Source organism: Syzygium oleosum, unplaced genomic scaffold (assembly GCF_021117445.2).
Source record: "Syzygium oleosum isolate NSW1041296 unplaced genomic scaffold, Sole_v2.1 Sole_v2.04, whole genome shotgun sequence".
NCBI classification, from domain to species: Eukaryota; Viridiplantae; Streptophyta; class Magnoliopsida; order Myrtales; family Myrtaceae; genus Syzygium; species Syzygium oleosum.
The window spans coordinates 240,062-250,988 of NW_026607488.1; the positions used below are offsets into that span (position 1 = coordinate 240,062).

Here is a 10,927-nt window from a genome sequence, read left to right on the forward strand (position 1 = left end):
CAAAACTAAACATCCTTCAATCAAGCACTTGTTTTTGCAAGGACTGATTGCAAGAATCAAAGGTAACTCGCAGCAAAAGTATGCTACTTTTACTAGCAATGGTCATGGGTAGTTAACACTGGAAAGATCACACTGGCAACCTGTATAACTCATGACCAGAAGTAAATGTCTCTTTTTTATTTTGCATCTGCCAATTCTGTAGCTCTTATTGATTGAAACATGCTTCAAAGACACATCCCCATCCTCCAAATTGCACTCTCTTAACCATTGAACCACTGTCCACTTTACCCGTCAGATGCCTTACAGACATCACCTATGCTAAAAATCATTAATCAGTTCAGTCACCATAGCTTTTGAGAAAGCAGTTCCTAGACATGAGGACAGTTTCTCTGGCCTCCTTTATCCTGACCAAGAGTTGGCTCCTTAAAGCCCCTTTGGTATTACAAACTCTGGCATTAGAAACTCCGGTTTGGACCCCCAAAATCAAAAGCTCAAGTGAATTTATGAGGACGCACTCGCTTATCAGATCTTATATAATTAGCTTTCATATAAATGAGGTTGAGAAAATAACGTACAATAGTAAACAAGGCAAATGCCTCGCTGACAATATATGTTACTATGCTGTACAAACTGTATCTGCTGGACTAGAAGAAAAAATTCATGGGAGGACACGTTCAACTAAGTTGACTCTACATATATACAATTAGTAAAGTTATGCATAGTTTATTTACTTCCAAACCTTAATAGCTCCATCTCTACTGCTTGAAATCAAGAGTCTCTGGTTCAACTTGACTGAGGCTAAAGAAATGATAGAGTCACGATGACAACCAGCAGAATCGGTGGCCGCAGCAGCAAGGACAGCTTTTGCTGTCAGCTTAGTTGTTAAAGGTCGTCTCCGAGTCTCCTGTTCACCATGATAAAAAGCTGAAATATCAGCTAACTGACCAATCTGACAGATAATAGTCGAATATTTTTCTTTGGAAGTCTTTCCACTGAAAGTTCCCCTTGATTTCAGATAACTACAAACAAACCCTAGCACGCCAAGGAGAAAAAGAGCACCGTCGTTTAACAAATCTCATTTCGAGGATGTTTAATCCAAGAGAGAACTGATTCCTTAGATGAGGTGACAACATAGAGGCAGTGAAAAGTTCCAATGCAATAGAATATACAGCTATAGAAAAGTGATATAACACAAGCTACGGAGTGCATTAGCCAATAGTTTCTGCTTCGAATAGCAGTTTCCAGCTAAAACTAATAGGTATGGTCCAACTCCCAGCATCTAAGAGCAAACAAGTTTAAGGACAGGAGATTAATCTTCATTATCACCAGTAACTCAATCATGGTTCGAGTAAGCATAGAAGATTTTTAATGCAGAAGAATCCATATTATGGTACATGAATTCTATGTATCTTGAGAAATTGTCAAAAGAAAAGAAAGTAAAGGCGATGGAAATCCATACTGAAGTTTTGCCCGCTATTTCAAAAGGAGTAATGCCAGTGAAGGCAAGAAAAACTTTCTGTCGAAGTTTGTCATCGTAGGGTTCACAGAAGATTGCCCTGGGTTCAAGAAGTGCCTATATGCTCTCTACTCTTTTATTTAAAAAAGAAGCATGCGGCCAAGTAATTCGAAATGCCTACCTGCACAATTTGCACCCCAAAAGATGATCTTGATTCATAGAAGTCGTCGTTTCCTATGCCCTTTATGTTTGGTCCACATACAGAGTATGTTCGATCAGGGCTGCAAACCCATTAAAGTTCATTAATTATAAAATGAACTGGTTTGATATATAACAGCAAAAAAGTATAGAGTCAAGTCAAACCTGCAATGGTCCCATCGGCGAATTTTCAAATCGGTACCCCCCGTTAACAAATCACCCCCTGGTAACGGAAGCAATGAACGAATGCCGGGAAGCCGAGGAGGAGGATCGTTCAACTCATCGACTCTGTACTTTGGGTTGACATTACGTCTCAAATCAGCTCTGTAACTTGTTTTGTTTGATGGCCTGGCCAGTGCCCAAGGCACATCAGACACTTCACCATCACCCTCATAATTTGCAACCCTCATCACCTGGAAATATAGGCGCATTAGAGGGTGAAGGTAAAAAACAAGTCATATCAGAGGGCACCAAACAATTTATTAAAGAGAACGAATGGTTCACTTTTCACATTTGAAGAAAGACTAAACATTCCTCCTGTACTTTTGATCAGCCTAAGGTTCAATATTTTAAATAAGTCAAAATCCACCATCAGGCAATGACCTAAGTGGGATGTCGGAAAGGCAATGCAAGTATTTCCTCACTCAGTCTGGCTTAGTTCACGGGAAAACTTTGATGCTAAAGCCTGTCACGGCCCATGACAGTATGTTGGCAGTTTAAACGCAAAAAATAAAAGCTCTTCCTGAGGTTAAACAAGTTATAACTAATGAGGATGATTTTACTTTCAGAACAATGACAAATCAGGAAGGATGAGTTGTCTCTAACTTCTCAATTTTGCATCAAATTAGTAACTATGCCCAGCAATCAATGTACTAAGCCAGGTTGTCATTGACACATCTGTCTCAAATCTTCCAAATAACTGAGATCTCTACATAAAACATTTGCAATCCTTTAAAATCTGGTGTAAGAGAACCCATAAAATAATAAATATTATGTCCAAGGTTATGATTGAGACAAGAGAGAAAAGGGAGGAGATTGATATTTGGTTGGAAAGTTGGGAAAAATTTGAAAATTTTTGCGAGAGAAAAATGGAGGGAAAATTAAATTTTGTGGTACTTTCTCTGCAAATTCCATCACATTGGTGCTTCCAAACTTAGTGCAAACGCTATTTATTCTCCATCTCCACTTACAAGTAGAACTCCACAAAAAAGACATAGGTTCCACTTGCATGGTGGATGGTTGGGGTGTAATCCAGTTTCAATGAGGAGCTACAGTAGGTGCATTATCTCTCAAGTGTAAAAGTCACAAAAGCACTAGTGTACCTAGAGGATCAGTTCTTAATATAGTTGTACCTAGGAGTATGTTTTCTCTATTGTCTTTGTCCAGCTCAAATGCCGCACAATTTATTTGTCTTGCCTGTTTTTTCTTATGGATCAGCATGGGAAAAGACAGTGCATTAGCCAATGTATGCATGATGTTCTTGATTTTATGTTCTTTCATTCCTGTTTAGATCGTGGAATTGACTCCTCATTACAAAATTATACCAATGTTACTGTGGCAGATTCTTAATTCTATGATTTAGAAGAAGAAGCCCTTATACCTGATGGCAGCTCCCATTCTCTGCATTCCAAAGAGAAATTTCATTACAGCCAGCAGCAACATAAACAAGTGGTCGTGTCATGGCAGATGCGGAAGCATTTGGAGGAGGAACGAAAAGACACATCTTCTCTATAGGGCAAACAAGAGAATACTGCCATGAATTGACAGGTATAAGGAACCTCAGGTCCCAGAGAGTAAGCACACCCCTTGAAGACCCTGAGACAAACCAATTTCCACAAGGTCCTGCAACTATAGAAGAAACATAACCCTCCTCAGGTGAAGTTGCCAAGCTCCATGCATTCAAATTACTTCTTGCATCAAACAGATGAATCCCACCATTTTGGGTGCTGTACATAACCATCTGACTGGAAGTATTATCAGCACTATAATTCATTAGGCTGAGCACAGCACCTTCCTTAGCATCTTTCTTTTTAATATCAGCAATACCTGAATACTTCTCAACGACATTGCCAAGACCTCTGGAAATGTAATCCACAGAAAACATATGTATTGTGCCATCACAGGCTCCAACAACCACTTGAGCAGAGCCCCGAAGAATTGCAGTACAAAGTGCACGGCTTCCTTCCAGGTGATATGTTAGCCTTGACCTAAATGATATGTCTTTCTCCAATTTTCTTGAATCCCACAGCTTGACAGTGGAATCATCTGAAGCACTAACAAAAAAGCTATGATCAGTTGAGACTGCAATATCGTTGACAGCAGAGCGGTGTTCCTGGAGGTGCGCAACCAACACTCCACGTGGCCTCCAACCTAAATCTGGAATGGTTGATGCACGTTGAGATGAAGGTAATCCCATTATATCAGACAATGTAGAAGCATCTTCCATATTGACTGTGCTCCCTTTCACCATGCTAGATAATCCCATCTCTTGAAATTTGCTATTACCATAAGTTGTTTGATCATTCTCTCTGCTATCTGGTTCATGCACCACCCTATAAAATTGTTTAGAACCACTGCTGATGCTGAATGAACCAGAAACAAGCTTTGGTGCTGGAACTGAACTTGCCAAGGAAAACGATTTGCTTACAGTGTCCATCCAAGGCATGGATGATGAATCAAAACCCAAGGAATTCACTTGCAATGAAGAAGCAGATGGTGCAGAAGGATTTCCAGTTAATCGCTTATCTACACTGAAGGAATATAGAGGAATCCCTTCTGATGATTTGTCACACATGAAGCTATTCAAACCACCAACTTGTGAAGCCATAATACCTGAAAACTGCACTTTTTCTGAGCATGTAGCTTCTATAGTGCTACTAGTCTTTGGCATATAGCTCCCTGTAGACCTTAGTTTGGCCACATTATCATCAGACTCAGTTTGGCCTGGCTGGTTTAGGGTACTGTCAATTAAGCATTGCGTATCAAGATTTGGTTTATCTAGCCAGCTTTTCATCAAGTTTGTTTCTCCTGAACCCCTCTTCAAGGATTCAACAGTTTCCCATTGTTTCACTTGTGCTGATGATTTATACCATATTTTTCTCTGTCTCTCCAACATGTCTGAACTCCTTGCACTTTCCAAGACTTCGTAGAATACTTGTTTTGATACTGGAGATTTTAGACATGAAAGAAGAACCTTCTCAGAAGCTAAAGATGCCGGTTGCCTCCGGAGGAAAGGGCGTATAAGTGGTGCAAGGAAAACATAGGAATCGACAGCACCTAAACACTCACTGCTAGCTGAGATGAAGGTGACAACCAGTCTTCTCACCCACTGGCTGGGATAACATAACAACGGGAATGCCCGCTCTATCATTTCAAGCAGAGTCCTCTTCCTCAATAAGCCACCTTTACACAAGATGGTCAAACAATCCAATGCATTGACGACAACAGCCTCAGTTGGATCACTCAAAGCTTGCTCGATGTAAGGTAAGAGATATTCCTCCACACTTCTTTGGCCAACAAAAAAGCATACATATATGATCTGCCCATAGAATACTGCCCTCAGCTGCTCATCTCTATCATTCAGGAAAGCTGGCAGAATAGGAAGCAGAAAGTCATTACTCTGTCTCTGTCCAAAAAAACAACATAACATACCAACATCCTGGAGGAGTGCTCTCCTAATGCTTGGAGTTTGCTTGAGACCCATCACAAGTTCTTGAACAACCTCAGCAATAGACTTCCTCAGCTGGGCAAGTTGTGCATCTGTACTTGCTGCTTGCAGCTTTTTAGTTGTTTCACTAGAAACCAAAGGTGATTTCTGTTGTAAACTCAATTCATCCAGTACCCCTGCCTCACTCAAGCTTATTGAATGAAGCAAGAAACGATAGGCAGTGAGAGCCAATTTCGCTATATTACTGGCATAGCATATTCTCACACTTTCCTCTGGATCATCAGGTAGCATTGATAGCATGGGCAGAATATATTCCGGAAAAATTTTAGCATCACTGGGAGGAAAATCCCGGACTAAAGGAAGAATATAGCATAAAGTCTCTAAGGCAGCAGAACGCACAATTGCTGCTGGATCAGAAAGCATCGCAATCACATAAGGAATCACACGCTGCAATCGGTCTTCATCATCAATATATAGGGAACATGCAGTCAGCAGAACTAGGGCTCCTCTCCTCAAATGCGGCAGCTTGACATTGCGAATACATGCACAAAGCAAGGAGGCAATGAGTACCATACCTTCACACTTCATACTATTTTCAGGTACTTCTAAAAAAGGCATGCCAAAAGTATCCACGTTGCCGTCATGTGCAGACATCAGATCATTCAGCTTCTCAATTGTGATCTTCTTCATGAAGGGATGGTCAATTCCCTTAAACGCGTGGGAAATGTGTTTACTTGGTTCATTAGGATCTTGTATCCGACTTGTTTTGAAATTCTGCTGGATTGAACAATTGGACTCACTCTTCACCACGGTTTTTGCATCATCCCTGAGCAGATCACTCTTGTAACCAAAACCACCGCCATGACCCTTTGATGAGTCTTTCTCTACATCCTCTCTTTTTCTTATCAAGTCATTTTCCGACTTGTCATTTAGTTTTGCGACCATCTTCACTGATCGGTTACCAGGTGTTCCAGCTCCAAGATAAGTTTCCTCGGAGGACCTCTTGTTCATCATGTGCTTAAGTATCTCGTTGAAAACACTCTGACACATTGCAACCTATAACAGATATTAAAAAGAATCAAGAGTCTAATATGAAATGAAAGAAGCAGAACATTCTCAGATTGAAATGAAAAGGCATTACCCTTGCATCAGGCGGAAGAGGATTGCAACAGCAGTAAAGGTTGTGCAGAAAAGGCGAGAAGTAGCCTGGAAACACAATGCCAGCAAAGGTCTGTAGGTAACTTTCAGCAGAAAGGCGACATTCTGGCTCCAATTGAATCATATGAAGGATCATCTTCCGAATTCCAGAATCTGGGATCTATGATCACAAAACACCAATGAGAGTCCAACAAACAGAGAAGCTGGAATGTGTGTGTAAGAGAGAGAGAGAGAGAGAGAGAGAGAGAGAGAGAGAACCTTTTCAAGATGCTGGCTAGGATCATACTGCCCCCTCCGATAAGCAAGAAGCTGGGAGAGCTCAAAAAGTGGCTGGCCCTCAAGGAAAAGCTCCGCAATTACGCACCTAAAACAACAATATGGTAACATGCTAAGATAGTTGCGCTGCAAAGCTAAACAAACTAAATTCAATCCAAACAATATTTCAACAGATACAACCAAATTACTTTTATTCAATAAGTGTGGAAAAAACACCAATCACTTGCACCAACTTTACCGTATCAATTGGAATCAACCAACAACACCTCAGTAATGCATCAGTTTTATATAAATAATGTCTAGAATCAGTAGGAACAGGATCGGAGAGAGATGCAGAGAATGTCTGGGAAAGGTTTTGTTTCAGGTGCCATATCTCCAATGAGGCAAAACAAAATCCTAGGAATTAATGAGTTCACCACTACTTGCTCCATTATAACCAAATGCCCAATACTACAATAACAAACACGCTGTCTAGCCATAAATTGATGTGAAAATATGTTCAATACTAGGCTACAGTGTAGTATAATACTATGTAAATAGATAAACGGGCAATATGTATAAGCAATGCTGTTCTTGAAACACCTAGCTAGAGTCTCCTAGAAGTGCATTATCGATAACATAGAAATAAAATTTGCATTTTTATAAGAACGTATGTACTTGACATCAATCTAATTCTTTTTTCTAGTACACCCATCTATAAGTTGCATAATCATAACCTTACCACTACCCCACCAGCCATCAACTTTTCCAAAACCGTATAACCAATCAAAACAATTTAACTCATGGAAAATACAGATGATTTATAATAAAACTTCCACCATTACAAAATTGGAAACAGCTTCTGCTGTCCTCGGGAAGTAACAATCCGTAAGCTGCCCTTCTCATGGTAAAAATGCTTACCCTACAGCAAAGATATCCATAGATGGTCTTAAAGGTGCATCTTGGGCAACTTGCATCTCACCACCATGCTCATAAAATCTCTGAAAATTAGGGAAAAACTGGTTGCCCGTTACCCAAGTAAAATTCTTAAACTTACACGGAAGACTAATTGCAAAGAACAATCTCGGAATTACGCGGAACACTAACTGCAAAGAAAAATCTCCAATACTTGCCGCCAACAAATGTATATGCTTGGAGCGGGCTCACAAGATCTGAACAAGAAATTCTCAGACATACATTTCATGACTTCTAAACAAGGATTAAGGAAGTGAAATAAAAAGACTAAGGAAAAGCATGTGCACCTAATGACTTTTGCGAACATGGCCAAATCATACATCAGATGGTTTTCTAAGAGTCACCTGCTGTCTAAAAATTGGAATTGTACGAGTATAAAGGCATCACCAGGGTCACGCGTGGGAGAGGCTATCGTTGCAGAAAGTTATTCATGCAGCTATCCTTTCAGTGTGAAAGATAAGTACTGACCTCTAGATAGATTGTATTGATCTGTACCCCAGATTGTCTTGATTCCATACCATACACAAGGAAACTTGCTATGTAGCCATACTAGTTACATGAATCATAATTTTGAATGCTATATAAATATCTAAGCCAAAATCTTGTAAGGATTAAAATTAAGTTGGCCCGTTGTCATTTTCCAAACAAGAAGGCAAAGCAAGGATGTCTTTAGATAGGTATTATTAAGAAACAAGAAATCACTCTTTGGCAGGAAATCACTCATTAAGTATATAGTTGTTGCTCAATGCACATCCACAAGGACTTCGTCTCATAGAATCTCAATGAATTAAAAGGAATAATATATGGTAGAACTACAAAAGAACCAAAGTCAGAGGAAAAACCAACCTCAGGGGCAAGATAGCATAGTCTTCTACCTCCAGTGTCAAAGAAAAACGAAAAATCCGAAGGGTCATCATAGGGGATATAGGTTGGCTTGAAGGAGGCAAAATCAGCAAGGTAAAGCCAATTCCATGAGGTTACGAGCACATTCTCGCACTTAATGTCCCCTAAATAAGGCAAAGTGTCAAAAAAAAAAAGTAGAAATGCTAAATGAAAAAAGAAACATTAGCAGTAGGCCCAACCAACTAAACCCACCATGGCAAATTCCCTTTTCATGGCACTGCTTCAGCGCAAGGAGTAACTGCAGAACCACCAGATCATAAGAGCTGAGATTGAAATACATACTTGACACATCAAATCAAGAGGGTGAGAGAAAAACCTGAAATGCCAACCATTTTTTCTCGATGATATTAAGGAAAGGGCGAGTACTCAATCGATCATGCAGATTATTGAAGAAGTACTGCCTTAACAGATAGGCCGCTTTGTCAGTTTCCTGCCAAGACTGCAAGAAGACACGTCCACATGAGGTATTGAACACAGACTCCCCTCATATTTTACAAAGCAGTTGGTTTTAGGACCCAAAAAAATCAAAAAGCCAATAATAAAGTTAGAAGCACATTTGTCATCTTCGTCCACATTGAGTTCAACTAAGCAAAGTACTCCAAGACAAACTGCAACTATACTCTATCACAAAAGAAAACTTGAATCTAATTGGTTATCATGATGAAGGTACACCTTCTCAATTTAAGCTTAGTTTAGAAATCCTTTGAGCGCCAAACACTAGCATCAAGTTCAGCCCGAGTGAAAGTTTTAATGCTTAGAATCAATCTGTCTCGTAAACCAAAAAAGAGAACAGTTAAAAATGACCCAAATTTGAACTCAGAAGAAACAGAATATCATAACGTACTGATCAGCTTATATCTCGTGTTCCTAGAATTACACATAATCTTGGGCATGTATATCTGTTTTCCTCAACCTACACTGTTATCCACATGTTGTAGTAGTAGTCTAATTCACATCTTTGAAACTAGAAAATGCTGTCAGAGTAATGCCCTTTCCCATCCAAAAGTGAAAGCAAATGCATTACCGGCGCCAAAACTGTTATCTTTTCCCTCTACTTCGCGAAATCTCCCAGTAATTCCCACATTCTCAAGACGAGGATGAGCAAAATCCACATTTTCACCTTTTGACCCCCGGAAATACCGGAAAATTCGATGACGCTAAGCTACCGCGCAACTACTGCCTCCAGAAAAAGCTTTAAGATTCACCCGGAAAAGGAAAACATCACTCGGTAGAGGATGAACTCGCTAACAAACCACAATTGACCGAAGCAAAAGAGAGAAAGGCACTTCCAATTCACTCAAACAACTTCCCCCCTCTCTCTCTCCAGAACCAGAGCGAGCTCCGGAAAACTCCAATCAGAAAACCACAGACCGACCTGGAAGGACCAAACGTGGGGGTGATCGATGGCGCGGAAGGTCTCCTTGATGTGGAGCAGGCGGCGCTCGTACTCCCGGAGGTCGATGCTGTCGTCGCGCTTGAAGTAGACCTTGACGAGGACCAGGCCCTCGTCGTGCTTGCACTGGATCGCCTTGAAGAAGCGGCCCTTGCCGAGGACCTCCTTGAGGACCAGGTTGTAGGAGGAAGGGAGGTCGTGGAGGTAGTACTCCGACGCGGAGCCCTGCTTCGTGCGCGCGATCTTGTTGCCCATGTCGCCCCCCGCGCGGTCCGATCGGGCGGCGTCGTTTCGCGAGCTCCGCGAGTATCTTACGGAGACGCCATGGATGGTGGGCTTCGGGAGTTTTTCTGAGCTTCGATTTTAGAGAGAGAAAGAGAGAGGGGAGAGAGAGTTTCTGGTTTTGTTTTTTCAGAGGTTTCGTGCGGAGGTTGGGTTGACGGAGGCGTGGTGGTGGCGGGGGTTCCGAAACGGCCAACGGTAAGCGCGATCTGCTGCCCGGCGAAGGTGCTCGGGGCTCCGGGATCGGGCCGACGTCGACACGTGGCGAGATGCTACAGGTGCGTCCGCAATAGGGTCGGGTCGGATGCGTTTGGGGAGAGCGTCTGATCAAAGCGTTTTGCATTTGGTTTTAGGGTGAAGAGTTTTGCACGAAATGCTTAAAGGACTTTGATAATTTAAAAAAAACGCAAGAAAAAAAAACAAAACTAGCAACGGTGACCCTACTCGACAACTTGGGTGAAGCCAAAGACTCCGGCAACTATCGTCGCCGAGATCACACAACCCAAGGCGAGGCATTTCCAGAGTCATGTGATCCATGAGATCAACCATTGAGGACGCACGACCTCAGGTGAGCCAGACCAGAAGGCCTCCGACATTGTGTACCTCAAACGGCGAATCATGGAGGTCACATGACTCTAGG

General features: G+C 41.5%; 1 protein-coding gene across 2 annotated transcripts; it reads right to left on the reverse strand.

Moving 5' to 3' along the window:
- Positions 1 to 529: 529 nt before the first annotated feature.
- LOC130134333 (serine/threonine-protein kinase VPS15-like) lies at positions 530 to 10,627 on the reverse strand. Of its 2 annotated transcripts, XM_056311047.1 has the most exons (11): positions 9,988 to 10,622; positions 8,929 to 9,051; positions 8,805 to 8,850; positions 8,556 to 8,716; positions 7,656 to 7,735; positions 6,738 to 6,843; positions 6,463 to 6,639; positions 3,255 to 6,377; positions 1,820 to 2,067; positions 1,638 to 1,737; positions 530 to 904 (listed from the first exon to the last, which is right to left on the reverse strand). In XM_056311047.1, the coding sequence occupies exons 1-11, from the start codon at positions 10,258 to 10,260 to the stop codon at positions 728 to 730; spliced, it is 4,614 nt and encodes a 1,537-aa protein (XP_056167022.1). In that variant the 5' UTR covers positions 10,261 to 10,622; the 3' UTR covers positions 530 to 727. The 2 variants fall into 2 exon arrangements, with proteins under 2 accessions (XP_056167022.1, XP_056167023.1); XM_056311048.1 differs by lacking the exons at positions 530 to 904; positions 1,638 to 1,737; positions 1,820 to 2,067 and adding an exon at positions 2,175 to 2,580 and having other exon boundaries at positions 9,988 to 10,627.
- Positions 10,628 to 10,927: the final 300 nt, after the last annotated feature.

What these genes read in the sequence shown, in the direction of transcription:
- LOC130134333 (XM_056311047.1), bottom strand. Translation starts at nt 10,260, where the DNA reads ATGGGCAACAAGATCGCGCGCACGAAGCAGGGCTCCGCGTCGGAGTAC. An exon ending in AAAAATGGTTGGCATTTCAG is followed by an intron (nt 8,851 to 8,928) that starts GTTTTTCTCTCA and finishes GTGGTTCTGCAG; the next exon opens with TTACTCCTTGCGCTGAAGCA. An exon ending in CTAGCCAGCATCTTGAAAAG is followed by an intron (nt 6,640 to 6,737) that starts GTTCTCTCTCTC and finishes TTGTGATCATAG; the next exon opens with ATCCCAGATTCTGGAATTCG.